The following is a 20,678-nucleotide window of genomic DNA, read 5'->3' on the forward strand; positions in this document are numbered from 1 at the left end:
AGAGATTTCCTACATCCTCTCCGTATTATGTTTCCATTAGGGCTTGTTGACTCAACCCTCACACAGTTACTGTGGCCGGCTTTGTGACTATCATGAACTCGTATCTTTATAATACAGCGGCAAGTAGGCATGATTTATTTTCATTATCCTATACAACCGAGATCGTGGATAGGAAAACCTATAAAATATAAAACTTTATGAGGGTTAAATATTCAAGACCATCACACGACCATCAGACACATACACGATTTACGTTCTCCTAAAGTTTTAGTATGTAAAGAGGACTAAGCGTTTTTATGAAATGAATATCATGTTGTTATCTTTATTGTAAATTGATTCGGGTCATGGTCCAAGTAACAAAAATCAATTTATTAAATTTTTGCATTGTTTCCTTATAAGATGAGAGCATACCTATATCGTATGTGTGTTCAAGCGGCAAGCGGGCGTCGGTTGACATTTTTCGGCCCTGTTAAGAGAATTCGGCAACAGCTGATGTAAATCCGTTTAGCTCTGCAGTACCTCATTCTATGACAGGGGATTCCGAACTGATGACCCACTGACCCAATTCTGGACTGCAGCAGAAAGCGATCTGTAAACCTTATTTATTTCACGTTCTGGCACTGATTCCAACTCAGGTCTTTCATATTCATGATCGCAATTGTCTAAAGTTGTGATCGTTTCAACTTCTTTTAATTATCGAAATCAACCCCGAAGTCGCGAACTGGCGAAAGATTTTTGGATAATTGAAAACAGTATCTCTAATCTTCTTCATTTCCATTTTTAAGACTCACCAAGTCAACATTAAGTGATAATAAATTAATCCTTTTAAGATTAGCTTTTGTTCCTTATTTAAGAAAATACAAAGACCACAGCTGCTGCTTCGAAATAATAACTAGCTTTTAATATTTATTATTATACTACATAATAGCTGGATTAGAGAGCTGTGCTTTGTGTTGCACAATTTTATAATAAACAAAATGTATCTCGAGCAATTTATTATTTATCAAAGCACGGAAATAATAAATATTCATATTCCTAATTGAATTGAGATTTTAATATTTCAAATTGTTTCAAATATAACATCTATTTTAAATCTGAAATGTATCTATTGAAATAGGTATAACTATCGGTAATGACGAAATTTAATACAAAGCTCATCCGTGCTGTATTATGATATTTTCATATAAATAATGGGATCTCAAGTTCGGGATAAACCTCCACCTTTGTTAATGGATAATTGCCGAACTCGGTCGATAATCCGGCTCAGGACAAGGCTTAAATTTTTCCGGGCGCCAATTAAAACGTGCTCTAACGAATGCCCTTATAGTGCACGACTTGAATATTTTATGTTTGCGACCTCCCGGGAAATTAATGTAGGGCGCAATAACCCATTCTTCTTCCGCTTCAGGCCTGACTGGGAAGAATTAAAAACATTCCCCTATGTCTGGTTAAACTCAGACTACCAGTGTTTTTGCATAAGCAAGTTAATTAATTAATTATAAAGATTTGCTGAGTAACATTGTTTGAACGTGATTAGGCGTGTTTATGGGTTTTTCGAATCAACCTCATAAAATGAACGGAAGGCACATCGAGAAAGTAATGTGTATCCAAGTTTAAAATTTGCACGTTTTGTATTTACACTCCATCATTTAATTTATGGCTAAATATTGATGTTAATTGCTTAAAAAATAAAATAAAATAAAAACTAAAAATGAATATCGTATACAAACCGCATCATCTTGCCAATTTTCTATCCAAACAAGGTCAAGACTTGCACTCATTGAAATTCGAACAACATTAAGACGATTGAATAGGAATTTCGATCTCGATTATCTTTCTTGTTTCGTTTGCTCCATGGGGAGTAACAAGAGACGAGAAACTGAATTAATCAGCCAAACATTTCCCGTTGAAACTCAACATGGCTCACCGCAGTATAAGCGAGTACCTCTGGGGCTGTAATTCTGCACCTACCCCATTATTCCACTACGCTGCTCCTCAAACACGTGAGATCCCTTTTTTGCTATCCGCACTCAAGTATCTACGACTAACGCTTTTGTCCGTAACTGACGTGCGTGATATCCACCACTTAGAAATGAATTTTTAACGTTTTACGATCCTAGGCACGAAGCTGCTCAGGGATTTGGTTTTACACTCCTCGAGAATTTTATTCGCAAAGCTTTATACAATATTAACAGACCGACTAGTTCATTCCATTCTTATAAATCTTAATTTCTTACGTTTTGTGAATTTTGCGTTCTCTTGACGTGAATATTTTCTTTAAACTTTTGTTGTTATCTACTTTTAATGTAAAAATGGTGGCCTTAAATATGTGTGACCCACTTTTATCGGGACAAGGCCGTTGGCTTGTTTTGTATAACCTACTTGGAAGAAGTCGCATACGTTAGTTGAAATATGTTATCAATTTAACCCCACAAAGCGATAAGTTCAAAATTTTGAGCCAACTCGAGCGCATATTTAAAGAGATCGACATCGTCAGCAATAATAGAATAGTGATCGATTCATTTTTTTTAAGATGCGGATTTCGTAATTTGTAAATCGAGCAATTCGAAGTGCAGTGCAGTGTGTTAAGCGTAAACGAACGCATAAAATTCAGTGTCGGGTCGGATGGTACGATGCGCGGTTGGTGGCGTTCGCGTCGGAGACGCTAGCGTGAACGGTACAGGGCAGCGGAAAGGGTGTCGGGCCGCGAGCGCGAGGACTGGTGCCCGCACGAGGCGAGGCGTCATGCGCTGACGTGCACAAGGCGCTGCGCATGCTGTGGCGCAGCGCGATGCCCCCCCGGGCCTGAGATGGAGGAGGGAGGGTACTGGCGGCCGTCCTGCTCGACGCTGTCGCTCGCGGAGCACCATGGCAGCTCGACGCACCTGTGCGCCCGCCACGCGCCGCGCATGCCGCACCGCCACCTGCCGCACGGCCCGCACGCGCACCACGCGCACCACGCGCACGCGCACGCGCACCACCTGCAGCACGCGCAGCCGCTCTCCTGCCCGGTGCACAGCCCCTTCCGACAGCCCACGCCGGAGTACTGCGCTGCTCATGCACAGGTTTGTTCCACTAACTTTACGTCGTCGCCTTTCTCACTTGTTTTTTCAGTAATATTCAGATCAGTTCTTTTCGTTAGTATCAGTACATAATATACAGGTATATTATTTCTATAGTAATCAGTACATAATATACAGGTATATTTGCTGCAGTCTTATTTCCGTGAATGTTCGCACACAGATTGAACCGTACCTATAGATACAGTTATTTCAATTTGTGGTCGCACATTAGTAAACCACTTTTCGCTTAGCGAACTATGGCGGTCGCGGTTACAGTAGGCTGCGTGGAATGTGTGGACTGTGGAGTAAATAATGATTCACTGAATTTAAATCTACTTACGGAATAAATCCTTTAGGACGATTAATTTAGCCTACAATCTATTTTCACAGTCGAAATAACACTAAACACCGTGTGAATACGACGGAGTAAATAAAAGAGAACACTGAAAGTCACATTTAGTGGCATTTAGTGACTAACCTCTACAGATTTAAAATATATTATGTTATTTAGCTGTTATATATGTTAGGCAAAATGTCTTAAATTACATATTATATCTTACTTATTTGAACCTTTTTAACTAGAGTTTAAATAAACTCATTAATATATGTTTTACAAAGTACTCATCGGCAGATATCAAATATACGAGTAACTTGATAACTCGGAAAGGACAAAAAATAAATTGAACGATTATTCATATTTGAATGAGTCGTTTCCGCTTTATGGAGGTTGAAGCGAGTCATAAAGTACATTTAATGCGTGTTATAATCTTGGATATAATTCTAAGATGGGATAGAGTGGTAAGATTAAAAAGCACTTAATACTAAGATCTGATAACTTGCCATAAATTATTTATATCGAATACCGTTACAATCCAATGTTCTTAAAAATAAAGAAATGTAGAAACCCATTGACATTGGTCGCGATAATAGTTCATTAAAAATTCAATAGCAAAGCATGCATTCAAATCGGATTAGTGCTGTGATTTCTATTACAATAAATTATATTTGACTATAACACAATTAGAATGTTTAATGTCTATTCTATAATCGTTCATTTAAGTGCTTCTATTTTTTTCACTATACAATTACAATTGTAACCAAAATCTGTACTGACATAATCAGCTTCTAAGAACACGAAAATTCACGTTGTTAATCATTCAAATTCACTCAGTGTCACCTGTAATCTCAGTAATATAAAAATGCGTGCAATTTACCATAATTTTACCCCTGCCAAGAATTATTAGCAACTTCCAATAGTATCGTGACAACATTGTCACGCGCCGCAGCTGGTCTTGATTGATGTGATCTACTTCATAATGTATACGTAATGTGAGGGGATGATGTATTTATGTAAGCATTATGTTCGAATTAGATTTATAGTATCATTTATTTTTTTGGGGAGTGATATTAAAATTAAGATGTGTGGTTGTTATTCTGTTCTGGAGGTTCTCAGGTAAAAACTCAATGAATGCGTCATTCAATTAGTCTACTGTAATAATGATTGTCGATACAACAACGTTTCAAAAACAACTACAAAAAACTCATAATGTACACTTGCAAATCAGATGAAAATTATGTTGTTGCAGGTTTCAGAATAAAATTATAATAACAATACAACTACAAAAAAGTAAAAACTATTCAGCAGAGATCATTTCATCATATATTTTTATCTTCGGTACATTATCAAATTCACAGAACTAATCATTCTTGGTACGATAAGTTACCCCCTCGCGCACAATAAAAAAACTAAACGTACCTACGTATACGTATCACAAAGTGAAGGTATGAAGTAATCCTACAAAGAGTAAAGGTAAATCATATGTTACTTATGAGTTTCCAACTCATACAACTTACTTTTTTCCGTTATAACTTATGAGTAGCGAGTGTTTTTATCTGTATAAAGTATGATGTGGATCGCTTTTTTATGAAAATTTATCACGTGTAGTCTTAGAAGCGGGAAAATCAGATTTTTAAATTACAGCTGGTGGATGCTGGTCTATGAATAATTGCGCAGATTTATTGTTCATGAATCGATATTTTCAGTAATGATTTTGTTATTAGACCGGGAGATACTGACACAAAATTTCGAGTCATTTGTAACAGGATGGCGGTTCTACAGGGGTCTTAGTACGCAATGATAAAAAGAAAAATGATGGTGTGATCGCTGGTATCGGTGGTTTAGTCGCGTGGGCGTTAGCCGAACTCGTCGGAAAAATAGCGAAAGTCAAACGATTTGTAACACAAAAATTTTAGTATTTACTGATAGCCCATAAAAAAGAAGTAGGCGGTAGTGTCATGCCATACTTTTCCGGTGTGACTTACAGCCCGCCATACCGACGCGAATATGTTGATTTAAATTAAACAATTATTCAACCATTTGTACCAGGCTAACTTTTGCACAGGTAACCATCGTCGTGCAGCCATTTACGAAAATCGCCATGCCATACTTTTCGGACGATTCCAAATGGTCGCCATACCGCCGAAAATCTGCAAAAAAAATTTATTTCGCCAAACTTTTTGTACCAGTATTGCATTTGGATTTTTGGAGAGTATTTGATAAAATGTGACCATTATTATATTTGCCATACTTCTAGTAGGGGGAAAAAGTGCTGTCATACTTGAAAAATTAATTTAGTATTAATTTATATAAGTGAAGATTTCCAACACCTAGATCTTTGAAATTTTGTATTTATATTCGTTGATCCTCAAACTTACAGGAAAAATAAGTGCCATACTGTTACAAATCGTTTGACTTTCGCTATTTTCCGACGAGTTCGACTAACGCCCACGCGACTAAGCCGCCGGTACCAGCGTTCACACCATCATTTTTAGGGTTCCGTAGCCAAAATGGCAAAAACGGAACCCTTATAGTTTCGTCATGTCCGTCTGTCCGTCTGTCCGTCTGTCCGTCTGTCACAGCCGATTTACTCGGAAACTATAAGTACTACAGTGATGAAATTTGATGGGAATATGTGTTGTATGAACCGCTACAAAAATATGACACTAAATAGTAAAAAAAAGAATTGGGGGTGGGGCCCCCCATACATGTAACTGAGGGATGAAATTTTTTTTTTCGATGTACATACCCGTGTGGGGTATCAATGGAAAGGTCTTTTAAAATGATATAAAGTTTTCTAAAAAACATTTTTCTTAAAGTGAACGGTTTTTGAGATATCAGCTCTCAAAGTCGTAAAAAGTATGTCCCCCCCCCTCTATTTTTATAACTACGGGGTATAAAATTCTAAAAAAAATAGAGGTGATGCATGCTAATTAACTCTTTCAACGATTTTTGGTTTGATCAAAGTATCTCTTATAGTTTTTGAGATAGGTTGATTTAACTGTAATTTATTATATTTGCTGCTACGGAACCCTTTGTGCGCGAGCCCGACTCGCACTTGGCCGGTTTTTTTCTTTTTGTCATTGCGTACTAAGAACCCTGTAGAACCGCCATCCTGTTACAAATGACTCGAAATTTTGTGTCAGTATCTCCCGGTCTATATTATTACTCTGACATAAAAGCTACGTAATATTAGTACACAGAAGTTATTGAAAAAATCGATATTTCTTGTTTTTATAATACAAAACAAATTGAATATTGACCGAGCACAATAAATGGGACACATTTCATATTAAAATATTTTAATCAAGCAAATGCAGTTTTCCAATGAAAATTGTTTTAAAGGGACTTCAATGTAATACGTTTATATGAATAAAAAATAAACAGCAAAATTCCGCTCTGTTGCATCAATTTTATTTGCATCAGTAGCAATTATGCGAATAGAGATAATATGTGTTGTTTTATTTGTTTCCATTCACTTATTCATATTAGATTTTTAATATTCTGTTCTCTCTGAAAATAATTGGATTAACACGTATGAAAGCTTATGAACGTTTTAATGTCTATTAGAATAGTATGGTATTTTAGGCGTATTTCCAAACTATACATAGCCAGAACGCAACCATAGGAAACTGCTCGTGTATACTTTGTAATGCTGTTTTTAAGTTTGTTATTACAATATATACACGAATTTTGCGTACTGATCGTGTATACTTTGTAACGCGGATGCTTGCTTCTTCGTTCCAAACTATACACGATTAGTACGCAAAATATGTATAACTAAATATAGCGACTACACCACTTACGCTTGGGCGAAATAATAAATATATAGGCAATCAAAGACTTGTACAGCTATATCTATCTACTTTTATTCTTCTTGATTGATTCAGTAAAATATGGAATAAAAATATTATTAGGTAATAGGTAAGCTTAAAAAAAAATATGAGCCCCGCGAAGCGGGGCTCCGTCGCCTCGCAACCGTCTTCTTCTGGACTTATTAGATTCTTACATTTTAGCACTATTGTCAATTGTAAGTCGTGTAGTATAGTCGGGAACGAAGACACAAGCATCCTCGATACAAAAATATACGATCAGTACGCAACATTATATCCACAATACACATGCATTTTAATAATAGATTTCAAAACAGCAATACAATAATATAAACGCGAGCAATGGAAAGACGCCGCGCTTACTCCGAAACATACACGATTAGTCTGCATGCGTACTGGCGCTGTATATTTTGGAGCGCTATTCTTACTTACTTCACTACAAAGCATACGCGAGTATTTGCGTACTGCTGTTGTATAGATTGGAAGAACTTTGTAAAAAAGTTATTTCTAATCTATACGTGATTAGTTTCAAACCTTTGCGTACTGTCCTTGTATATAGACTAGAGTAGATAATTTTTGAAACAAAAAAAAATCGCAGTCGGATGAAACCCATTAGAAAAGGAGGGGAATATGATGAAAATAAAAGGAAAAATAAATTACGGTCAATCCGAGTTCGGGAAGTGGGAGGGGGGGGCTTTTAAGAGAAAAAAATGGTTTCTCTCGATTCCCGACAAAACTACAAGTCCTACGGAAAAAAGTTCAATGGCAAAGTTGTAGATAATAAAAAGATCTACAACTCTAGTATTCACAATTTTTTCACATAACCTCAAAATTTTGGTGAAAAATTCAAAAAATCAAGTTTTTGGTTTTTTATTTTTATCTACTTCAAAATTTATTGTTTTTCTACGAAATTTGGTGAAATCTTACTTTATTATGTCCCAAATACACTGTAATTTATTTGATTGAAAATATTTATTTTTTCGCCTTATTTTGAATTAATACCAAAAAAACAACCTAATTTTCAATCGAAAAGTCACCCGTCAAAATATCAGCTTTTTTCAAAAACTTGGGGTGCCTTTTATTTATTGAAATCTTTGCTTTCATATGGTGTAAAAAAAATAAACACCACCATAGTAAATGTTCTCAGGAAATGCATACAAACAGTGTGAAAATTAGCTTTTACTAAATCAGGCACACTTCTCGAACTACCTGAAATGTTTTTATCGACATCATTTTGCTTTTGAATATGCTGTAAAATATTAAACTTAGAACAGATAATTATTTTTCTTTTGAATTATTACCGAAAAGCCGATACAAGAGAAGATATAGAGTTCGAGAAGTGTGCCTGATTTAGTAAAAGCTCATTATCACACTGTTTGTATGCATTTCCTGAGAACATTTACTATGGTGGTGTTTATTTTTTTTACACCATATGAAAGTAGAGATTTCAATGAATAAAAGGCACGCCAAGTTTTTGAAAAAAGCTGATATTTTGACGGGCGACTTTTCGATTGAAAATTAGGTTGTTTTTTTGGTATTAATTCAAAATAAGGCGAAAATATAAATATTTTCAATCAAATAAATAACAGTGTATTTGGGACATAATAAAGTAAGTTTCCACCAAATTTCGTAGAAAAACAATAAATTTTGAAGTAGATAAAAATAAAAGACCAAAAACTTGGTTTTTTGAATTTTTCACCTAAATTTTGAGGTTATGTGAAAAAATTGTGAATACAAAAGTTGTAGAACCTTTAATTTCCTACAACTTTGCCATTGAACTTTTTTCTGTAGGACTTGTAGTTTTGTCGGAAATCGAGAGAAACCATTTTTTTCTCTTAAAAGCTCCCCCCTCCCACTTCCCGAACTCGGATTGACCGTAATTTATTTTTCCTTTTATTTTCATCATGTTCCCCTCCTTTTCTAATGGGTTTCATCCGACTGCGATTTTTTTTATCTTTTCATTATTTTTAAAGGCTTTTACCCCAGTCTAATAGTTTGGAAAGACGCGGTATTTTAGTACACTTTTATGTTCACCGTCAAATTCTGTTTGATATGTTTATTTCAAATGTAATATAACTTAAGCTGGATTGTTCAAGATTCGAGATATACAGGGTGTACCAAAAAGTAGTGATGAACGGAAGCTGAGAGGTAGAGGACCTAAAGGGCTATCCGAATCACCCCCATGTATGTTATGCGATTTTTCGTATTTTCGGAGTTATGACGTTTTTTTCAATTTTTCACCTATCGCCGAGTACGATGATATTTTCACTCATGCTGACGTCAATGATTGCGGAAGATGCTTGATTTTTTTTGTGTGCTAAGCTGAAAGATAGGCCAATTCAGTATGGTAACATTTTCTATCGTTAGATCTTTGAATGGAATAAAAAAAAGAATTAAATGGCAAGAAAGATAAAATTACCCAGTATGTTCACCTCTTCAAGGGCCCGTAAAAAAATAAAATCACATAAAAAAAGTTTTCCGTTTGACTTCTAAAAACTTGCTCTATCTATCAGATAGCTACCCTGAAAATTTCATTTAATTATTCAGAAAGCTTCAATCGAAAAATTTAAATCAAAATGTGGTAAGTGCAAAAATTGAATTAACTTGATGATCATTAAAACCAATAAATAGGTGTTTAATTACCAGAAATTTTTAAATTAACCCCGCTGTTGCTCAATGCAAGTGCGACATCACCGTAAAAAGTTGTCTTTTAAATGTCTGAATGCCCTTTTATCATTTTTAATGGTTTCTTCTGCTACTATGAATTTCCGGGTTATTTCGTCCAAATTGTGGCAGTCTCTCGTCTTTGTAGTATCCCCAAGGAAAAAAATCAATAGGGTTTATGTCCGGGGACCGTGCAGGCCAGGCTAAAGGGCAAAGATACCCTGAAAGATGGATTGGTCGTTGCAGCCTGCGCATGCGCCGGTGATGCCTGCCTTAAAGCCTGGCCTCCACGGTCCCTCGACCTAAACCCCATTGATTTGTTTCAATGGGAATACTAAAAAGACCTCGGCTACTTGAGAAAATGCCACAATTTGGACGAAATAACCCGGAAATTCATAGTAGCAGAAGAAACCATTAAAAATGATAAAAGGGCATTCAGACATTTAAAAGACAACTTTTTACGGTGATGTCGCACTTGCATTGAGCAACAGCGGGGTTATTTTAAAAAATTCTGGTAATTAAACACCTATTTATTGGTTTTAATGATCATCAAGTTAATTCAATTTTTGCACTTACCACATTTAGATTTAAATTTTTCGATTGAAGCCTTCTGAATAATTAAATGAAATTTTCAGGGTAGCTATCTGATAGATAGAGCAAGTTTTTAAAAGTCAAACGGAAAACTTTTTTTATGTGATTTTATTTTTTTACGGGCCCTTAAAGTGGTGAACATATTGGGTAATTTTATCTTTCTTGCCATTTAATTCTTTTTTTTATTCCATTCAAAGATCTAACGATAGTAAATGATACCATACTGAATTGGCCTATCTTTCAGCTTAGCACACAAAAAAAATCAAGCATCTTCCGCAATCATTGACGTCAGCATGAGTGAAAATATCATCGTACTCGGCGATAGGTGAAAAATTGAAAAAAAACGTCATAACTCCGAAAATACGAAAAATCGCATAACATACATGGGGGTGATTCGGATAGCCCTCTAGGTCCTCTACCTCTCAGCTTCCGTTCATCACTACTTTTTGGTACACCCTGTATATTCACGTTAATACTCAACGCAATTAATAAGGTTTAAGTATAATATTCTCGTAATGACTTCAGTCTCACGGCTCTTTAACTTTCGCTATATCATTTACATTTAATGTTCTCATTGTTTAATATTGCGCTTAGCTCGTGAGTTTTATAAATTAAGGGGTTTAACAACTCCTGTAGTTATAACCCGGCTAAAATAAACTCGCTGCATCTTTAACTAACATTCTTAGCTGTTCGGGTAAGCTTAGTTGTCTGGCTTGAATATGAAACAATGTGCTTCATATTATTCAAATTTTAGAAATGTTTTTATAATCTTAAAACATGTAGTAAACCTGCAACCATAATTGAAAGAGATTGTAGGGACGATAAATCGATTGCTCACATAAAGAGATGAACGAAGATTGTAATAAATTGAATCGATTGCTTGGTTGCGAAGGACGGGAAATTTTCATTACGTCAGCTAGAAACAATGAAAATTGAATAGGTAATTGCCAAAGTTAGGTCGCTGTTAGTGAATGTGGGGGAGGACAGTTACTAACGGTCACACGTGAAGGTACAACTTTGTGGAACTGGGCCAATATTTAATAATGTTGGAGGATATTTTATCATATTCAAAGTACGGGTATCAAAGAATATGACAGTGAGTAGGAGGCTTTTGTATGGATGATTAAAAATAACGCTTGCTTCAGTTAAAATTCAATTCTTATGAATAGAAAATTCTCTGAAGATCACAGGGCCTGACTTAATAATGCTTCAAGTAGTTAAACACTAGTGATATAAATAAGTAGTTATGTTTAACAAATAGCACGTTTTCTCGTAGCAATTAGTCGTGCCTGAAGGCGTCAGTTCTCTGCCGCTTGTTGGCCGGGAGATTTAAAGCCTGGTAATTTCATTCTCCGTTTATTGCAGGAATTTTAACGGAGCCTTGACGCCTAGGCGCGACCTACATTGTGTAGACACATTTAATATACAATGTTGTCACATTGTTGGACTAAACACGACTTTCTCTTGAACTAATATGCCTACGTATCAAATTATTTTCTTCATATTGCGTTCAAAGGATTCAATCTTATTAAATCTTTGTAAGAAGAACTCAAATAATCTATAAGCAGTATTATTAGTATTTTACTTTAATTGAGTAGGAGTAGTAACGTAAGAAAAAACTTAATATGTATAAATCGGGTGAAATGATCGTTATAAACTTTATGCCGATTCACATAAGTACCTATTCTTGTTAAAATTTTAATTTAAAATAATAATTGAATTTCTTCACAATATGAATAAAGCAAATAACGGATTAATTCTGATTACTGGGAACAGTTATTATTTTATTTATTTTTTTAATTTTACAATCACAAGTTTAATTAAAAAACACAATGTATCTTATCTTGCAATTAATTACGGCGCGGATTAGTCTATAGGCACGAAATTAATTTTCTTGAACTGTTTTTCAGGTACTTAAATTAACATTTTAAGTACCATCTTTAATGCAGGTACTATCTGCAATTCTGTGTCACTATCTATCCTACTAAATTTTGACTAGAAAACTGCTTGCCTCACAATGAATATGTCCATAAAAATATAATTTAAAATCCATTTTTTACAGACAGAAATAACCGCGTCGGTTATCAGAAATTCATAAAGAGGGATAATAAAACGGCCACACCAATATAACATTGATTGTTTCTGATTGCAACGCTGTTTGATTGCGGTTCGTGCAATTATATGAGATGCGCCGTGCTCAGTAGATATTGGATCTGAAAATGTCGGTTGCCTCCAACTGCGCTGTTTGTACAATAATTCTCCTCTCGGCTGTTGCAATAACATTTTCCTACCATGATTACGTGAAACATGGCAGTGAGTATTTTTGGACTTTAATAGAAACGCTCTCATAAAAATATTTATGAACAAAAAGAGAAAGGGTTGTTGCACACAATCTCGTCGACGAAAGAAATAACGTAAATGTAAATTACGTTTTTCATTATTCACCATTGTTAAAACGTTATTTTAATAAGAATGAAAAATCAGAGCGTCTCGTGAAATCTCATTCATGAAACGAGTTTCAAGTCAGAATTTATAAGAAAATCTCGGAATTCCCGTTGTAATCAAGAGGCTAAATTAGCTTCAGCGAATAAATCAATTTTCAAAGGAACTCTTCAGGAATTATAATAATTTATGCCTACTTTAGCTTGGATACTTTTATTTTTTGTTCGAGCATTACCGTAGTAGACGTATAGATAAAGGGGAATCCTTTCATCCCTGTAGACACTTGGAAGCATTGCTAGTAGTGAACTATTAGTTTTGGTCTAGAAATATATAAAAGGCTAAAGAGTGAGTAAGGTCTGGATCAGGGAAACAAATGTGTCGACCTCGAGCCTTGCTCTCGAGCCTCGGGAATACGTGACTTTGTTTTATGTGGGCTTGGATTATCCACACGTACTTTCCAAATAATGTTCACTTTACTTTCACAGGAAATATTGACAGTTAATAAGGTTATATTTTATGAGGGATTAATCTCTATCTTGCGTAAAATAATAAAACAAAATTTTGACATAAGGTAGTATTTTTTGAGATAAGTATTTTCATGATAAGTATAATTTTATATCCCAATAAAATTACTACGAACATTTCTTGATTTCAGATAGTGACAGCGGCCTTAAATATGTTTAAAAGGGCTTACCGTTAGCCTGTATTAAATGATAGTTCCAACAAAAGAGTTCCTTTTTATTCTCTAGAATTTTCGGGCAATTCTTTGATATTTATTCACATGTAAAAGAACTGCGTAGAGGAACTCAGACTGAATTGAACCCGTAAAATAAAATACAGAAAAATTACAGTTTCACTTCCAAATGAAAATTAGCCTGCAAACAATGTGAACTAGTGTTCTTTTTTCAAAGAGTTTTCATTCTAGGATACGACGACGGACCGTTCCCTTCGAGTTTAAAGAATATGCCCTATTACTGCTACCAAGTGCCGTCCAAAGGCCCTTGTGAAGGAATGTTCTTCGTGTGGTTCTTTGACGTAGTTAGAAGGAAATGTATGCCCATGATATATTCTGGATGTGGGGGCAACGAAAACAGATTCACGACACAAGCATCGTGCTACATAAATTGTGAAAAAAGTCGAAGAATTTAAATGTACAGAACAATATATTTTGCTGATCACCATATCTCGTTTCAGTTAAATAATTGCCTTGAGGCTGTTGGAAATATAACTCGCCAGGAATGTTGATCTACGATTCCATTTATTATATGATACTCGTACAATATATTCGATATATATCTGAATATAAAATACCAATGTTTAATCTTGGTTTCGTATAGTGTTACAACTAAATATTCAAGCAAAAACTGCGTCGAAGTTTGGTTAGGTCATATTATATTCCATTTCAAAAGTTTTTTTTGCTGCCGTTAATTCTTACAATCAAAACAGGTAGTGTAAATATAGATCTGCGACATAAATAAACATTATTTAAATATGACGTCAATGCATCCAGGTATCTATTTGCTGACGTGCACCCCTTGTTGATTAAACTGTCCTTTGGGTTACATGAGACATGTTCCGTCTTAACTGAGCGGACTCATGCTGAGCTTTTGTTTCGTAAACCATTCTAATTAATGAATACAAGATAGATATGCAATGCAGATATAACGCTAAAACTACCTGATCATTATGTTGTTTATTTTTTCTTTGAGTAAATAGATGGAATACAGTTTTAACGTGAAAGACTACTGATAAATTAATTGTTACTTAACAGTGTTACAAGTTATTACAAGTTATTGATTGATGAATAAAAAAATATAGGTATTTCTTAATATATATCTTCTGATTGTAGTGATCAGTCTTGATTCTTCTGATTTTGTTGAGTTAAACGAAAGTAGATTTATTATATATACTGATAAGATACATTTACAAGGCCCTTTTAACATATTGAAGCTCCAAGGACGCCTATACAAATAAATCAAAATTCTATAGTGTAACCCTTGTTAGATTTATTAAGCTAGGATGTGTTCCGCGCACGGTGCGATAACACACTACAATGAAATTAGTATTCATGAATGAAGTTCGGGTTGTGTAACTAGCGTAAAATCAAAGAGCATACAGTATTATTACATATTGCACCAATAGAAGAAGCGACACTTCATTTATTCAGCTCCTGTTTCTATAGCTGTGCAGAAATATACGTAGAAATAACATACAATTATAGTCTAATTATTTTTGTTAAATGTCCTTAAGAAAGCAGATAATTATTCTCGTTTGAAATTACTTGAATCGGCATAGGTAAATATTATCTTTGCCCACGTCTTATCCCCAAAATTAATTTAAGATCCGAAATATGGAACAAAGACAAAATTTAAGCACACGAATTAGAAGCGGAGGCTCGCACCATTTCTCTAATTTGTTTACGCGCAAGGGAATTGTATGTGGGTTTCTTATTGCGCCTTTTAAACAAGCTTCGTTATCGCGTTGAACACTCGCGAATGCCACGAATTCATTGCAGACGAGGGTATTCTTTTTCACACAGAAAACGCCTCAATTGGCTCGAAAAAATATTTTACACTTGACAGCGCTGCTGGAGATTACTTTCATAATTGTACTAGAATATTTACGCTGCAATATAAATGGCGTTGAGAATGAACGATTTAGCTCGCGTTAAACGCTTTAGATTTTTTTTATTATGAATACTTAACTGAGCTGAACGCGTCAAATGTTTGTATGTTATTTTACTTCATATCCTTTCATCAATTTCCTTTTACGTCTCGGAATAATTTTAAAGTTGGTTTGTGTTGCAAATGATTGAGGAAAGTTAATATTCTCAACAATATTAAACGAACGACGTAAGAACGTTATTAATAAACGAACAAATTATATAAGTACCTACGTTGAATCTTTGAATTAAATTTACTTAAGGATGGCCGACATTAATTCGGTTAATTGACAATTTTCCGCTTAAAACGAATGAATTATTAATGCGTATTTGAAAATAGGATTTCATTATCTGTAAACGAATTACTGGTTATATTAAGAAATGCGAATCATTGGTAAATTGTGATCGTCATGACAAGAAGTGAAGAAATTACTACTTATTTTAAAGTCGTGATTTTATTAGGATTAACAAGTAACTACTTCAAATAAAAGCCATTACCGAGGCTTCACTGTTGTACCTAATTAGAAACTAATTTCCGATTTAACCCCTTACGGATTTTCATAGAAGTATATAACTTTTCGTACAGATTAACATCTAAAATCATTAGGGAATAAATTGTATAAATGGTATGCTCAAATGAAATTGGCCTTTCATGTCCAACGATCTGGTCATAAATCTGAATAAGATAAACTCAGCACGCGTGACCCGAACTCAAACAGACGAACACAAAAGTGGGATTGACACGCACATAACCGTATGCGGTTGGAGCTATTGAAGCTTCCTACAGCGATACCATTGCTAATGAATTCACGCGCCCAAGAACCGCTGACCCACTTTTGGTCTCATTAACGTGTGGCCACGGAGCGGTCACAAGTACAACGCAATCATTTACTTTGCAAGACTGCGCGTTTGAAAGAATTCATGTGAGATCGGATGCTTTTTAACTTTTTGGTGCTAGTTTTTGTAGATAAGCTTTTTCTGTAGATTCTTCGTTCTGGAAAACATTACATCCCGTTACATTATGTATGTTTCAACTAACATCTCTCTATTTTAGTCTTCAAAATAATAAATATTTTAAAGCGTAGATAGTGTAAATCAGAAAATTTACATACTTTTAATATTAAACAGTTAAAACTGTAATCGTGGTAACGCAATAATAAATGAAAATCATTTGCTCGATGATGTGTGTGAATGGAATGCATTCAATCATAACAATGGTTTCAAACTATATAGAAAATTGAATTTACAGTTCTCTCCATAGCGATGAATATTTTTGTTTTCCTGGTTTTTCAGATTACAATATTTTATAGCTGGTATTGGTATTTTACGAGTAATTTAACCGTTATTTATGGAAATAAATCACTCACTCGCGTATTTCCGTTGATATGTTCTGGCGCGCCTTCATTACTTTCCAGTACAACCGAAATGTACTTATGTTATTTTTAAATGTTCCTTGTATGTAATAATATAAAAATATGTGTTCCTTTACTCGCTTTAGGACGGAATGGAGCAAGATGGAGCTTTATACCTAGAGCATTTCCAAAGCCCTTCGCTCAGGCGAGAGTACTTTTAATTAACAGTATTGAAGAAAGTTTTTTCTCATAGCTCCATTCACTATCATGTTGCAACTATAATGAGGCAGAAAGTATAAGAATATTTAGTTTTCCTAGGGGAAAACAAAAGGCTTGTTTGCTTTTTCTTGTCTTGAGAAATTTCACAAGATGCACAAATGCAAATTAAGTAACTAGAAAAATAAATATGGTATATATTTTCATTTCATTTTACCTTTAATAATATTTTATTGTGAATAAAGATGATAAACAAGCAAAAGCAGAAATTTTGCAAGTGGAAAATTCACAGACAAATTCTATTTAGGTACATTTATAATCAGAGATAAATTGGTAGTTGCAGTTGGACTTCAAAGCAGTAACCGTGCAGCTGCAGTCCATCCATAATATGCTAATTATGCTCATCAGAATGCCATGCAAGCGTTATCTTTGTGAGTTTAGGAACGATAGAATTGCTAACTGGAATCTGGACCTCGCTGTCTGTCAAGTGCTGTTCCACGTGTTTTGAAGTGTTGAAACAAGGCAACTCTTTTAGTATTTATCTGTAAGACATGTATAGAAGAGTTGAGTTTGTTATTATCTCTTGTAGATAAAAATAAAGTGTACAGATTCATAGATTATTAGAGGATATGATTTGCATTTTTTTTCATGTTCGCTTACCACGCTTCGGTCTGAAAGTAGTACCTATTTATTTATTTATTTATAACCTACCTAGGAGTAGTATAGACGATCGTCCATTATATTTTGTTTTTAAGAATAAGTGTCAAAAAAGTGAGATCCTATTTTAATAAGTTTTAGACATTATATAAAAAAATACAATATTTATTAAAATTGTATTTTTTCTATGTATATCTTATAACCGTGAATGTAATCATAACATGTTTTGTAACATCCTTATTTAATGTCCTAAGATTCTTGTCAAACATAAGTAAAATTTATAATGCGACTTGTTTAATTACACGATGTTTCGACGTGGCAATTAGTCTTACAGCGGCGGGCCATAACCACTAAGCGAACAAGAAATGCCGAAATAAGCGGCACATGTGAATGAGCATTAAAATTAATAGCCATACTTAAGATGTGCCCAAAGATACATAGATAAGGTACACACTCAAAGGGCCCATTGACATGGCTCACACAAGTGTTTAATTCTCGAATAGCTAGCGTTGGTTAGCCTGGATAATTAATTCAGGCTTGGGACGGAATGAGCTCGTTATCATGCAAAATCGGCTTATATTACCTGTAATGGGGCTCTACAAATAATAAATCGCCTTTGCTTCCACAGGATAACCCCTTTTTAAACACCTTTGTCTCAGACTTTTATAAAATGAAGCTAAAATTCGTTGGAAATCCATTTTAATTTTTAATCCGAGACCAGGTATTCTGTAATATTTTAACTACAATTTACATCTACGTACCTTTGCAAAATGTTAAGATAATTTCGTGCTATTCAAGTCACTGCGTGGGATGTTAATTTGGATGAGCGTACAAAGGAAAATAAAGCAGGAAAAAGTAGACGAATGTAAGACGGTATTAAAAAAAACCTTATTTATTCTCCCAGAATATATGCGATTTAACATACACATAAAACCAAATTAATCAAAGCGTACGTACGTATAACCTCAATTGAGAGGAAGGTTAGCGCCAATTAATTCAAATATAATGTTTTATTCCAGTATGAGAAAACTAAAGGCACTCGCAATTAATTTAATAGAGGTCATAATTAACATACCGTTTGCACAGCGTCAATATTGCGGCGGGTAAGTGAAGGAAATTTGTGTCAAGCCATGCGGTCGTCATGGTGCATTGACTCGCTTTAATAATTCCCGGCTCGTAGACACGGCCGCGTGCATTATAGAATGACTTGCCCTGTGCACACTGACATACATTTCGTGTAATTGTCTCTATAAATTCAGTTAGCGATGTGGTAATAGGGTGGATATGTTGAGGGTAATTAAATGGTTCTACTCTAATGGTGGTTGTCGTTATAGTATTGTGATTTAGATGGGTAGGGATGTTATTTTATGAAAGGAAAATTCGCATTGTTTAGGACTGAATGGAAGCAATAATAAAATGATATGTATGGTTTTTAGTAGGTATGTAATGTTGTTTTGCGCACAAGTATTTCACATATTATTGCTGTTCAATTTATTTAAACGTATTATACATTTGAGTCCTGAAACAATTATCTTAGTTCACGTTACATGCTGCCAAGTACAACGAATGTTGCGATTTGTTTAATTTGTACGGTCTCAGTCGGCGGAGTGTTTCTTGCGAACAATTCACACTTGTAGTATCAAGTAAAACATCAATTAAACAATGTAAATTGTGCACACTACAACAAGAACACTCCGGTACGTACATGCTCTGTGTTAAACTCGCGCTGAAATTGTTTACTCACTTACTTAAATACGACGTGCCATGAAAACGAATTCTGTAGTCCAATTTGAATTAAATTATCCCAACATCAACACCTCTTCCACGTTAAAGGATTTCCATTAAATTGGAATTTAAAAAACAATGCTCTTCCCAAAAATTGATTGGAATCATTGTAACCGTTCCTGTCAAGCTTTGAAAAGGGATTGAATAAAAAACAATTGATCTTTCACGACTCATTTGAATTCGGTATAATATTTCATAATTACCACAACACCTGAATGTATGCATGAATGATAATAACTCTTGTTTTGCTAAAATTAAAGCTACCGCTTAGTTATCATATTTACATTAGTTAATTTAGTTTGTCCGATACTGGCTTCTGGCGAACGCATTAATATTGTCCATTTTGATTGTGAGTTGTGACATAAATATTATTCAGGTAGAGAGAATATTGCCATTTGCTCTTTTATATTTTCTTTTATCATATGATTTTTCACTAAAAGGCTTTGTAAGACAAAAAAATCCATTAGTTGTACTTACTTTCTTCTAGATAAGGTTAGTTATTGAAATATATGTTTCGTATAGAAAATTAAATATTTCAGACTACCTACTCAGGGATTTTCGGTTATTATATTAATTTGTTTATTATGGGAGGCAATGATTTTCATGAATACTGATTATACGAGATTCGTAACAACATCCACCTATAAAGTATATATAGGGATTACTGACATCCAAAGCTGTTTATTACGTTGCCACTCAGCATAAAATGAAAGAGAAAATGGTGAAATATTCAGCATGTTGGCAGTGAGACGCTTATATTCACCGAGACAAGCAGACAAGACAATTTACATCATAGCTCGGGTCTAGGAATCCCGCGAGTACGATGGTTATCGTTTTACAGTATTATTTGCAGCTCTCTTAGTCGCATCTCGGTTCCAGAGTTTTAAACTTGGAGGTATCTTTCATAAAATATTTTGTTTGCGCAAACTTCGCGTCATAAATTTCAGAATAAAAGCAGCAGGACAATTTGTTACCGCATTTTGCATTGTTATCGACCTGATTTTTTAAGCTATAGAAACATTACAAGTTTTTCCGCAGAGAGCTTTTGAAGCTGAGGAATTTCTAGGTAAACGTTAT

The 20,678-nt window shown here is 34.6% G+C and overlaps 2 protein-coding genes across 5 annotated transcripts in view; both read left to right on the forward strand.

Annotated features, from left to right (window-relative positions):
• The window catches only part of CASK (peripheral plasma membrane protein CASK), a 155,349-nt gene that overhangs the window by 34,799 nt on the left and 99,872 nt on the right, over positions 1 to 20,678 (forward strand). The window lies entirely within an intron of this gene.
• On the forward strand, positions 12,707 to 14,078 carry LOC149908572 (kunitz-type serine protease inhibitor homolog calcicludine-like). Its single transcript, XM_090102160.1, has 2 exons — positions 12,707 to 12,800; positions 13,855 to 14,078. The coding sequence occupies exons 1-2, from the start codon at positions 12,707 to 12,709 to the stop codon at positions 14,076 to 14,078; spliced, it is 318 nt and encodes a 105-aa protein (XP_089958286.1).

This window comes from Colias eurytheme, chromosome 5 (assembly GCF_061535395.1).
Source record: "Colias eurytheme isolate Ceu_HAF_F1 chromosome 5, ilColEury1 Martin Lab GWU primary, whole genome shotgun sequence".
NCBI lineage: Eukaryota > Metazoa > Arthropoda > Insecta > Lepidoptera > Pieridae > Colias > Colias eurytheme.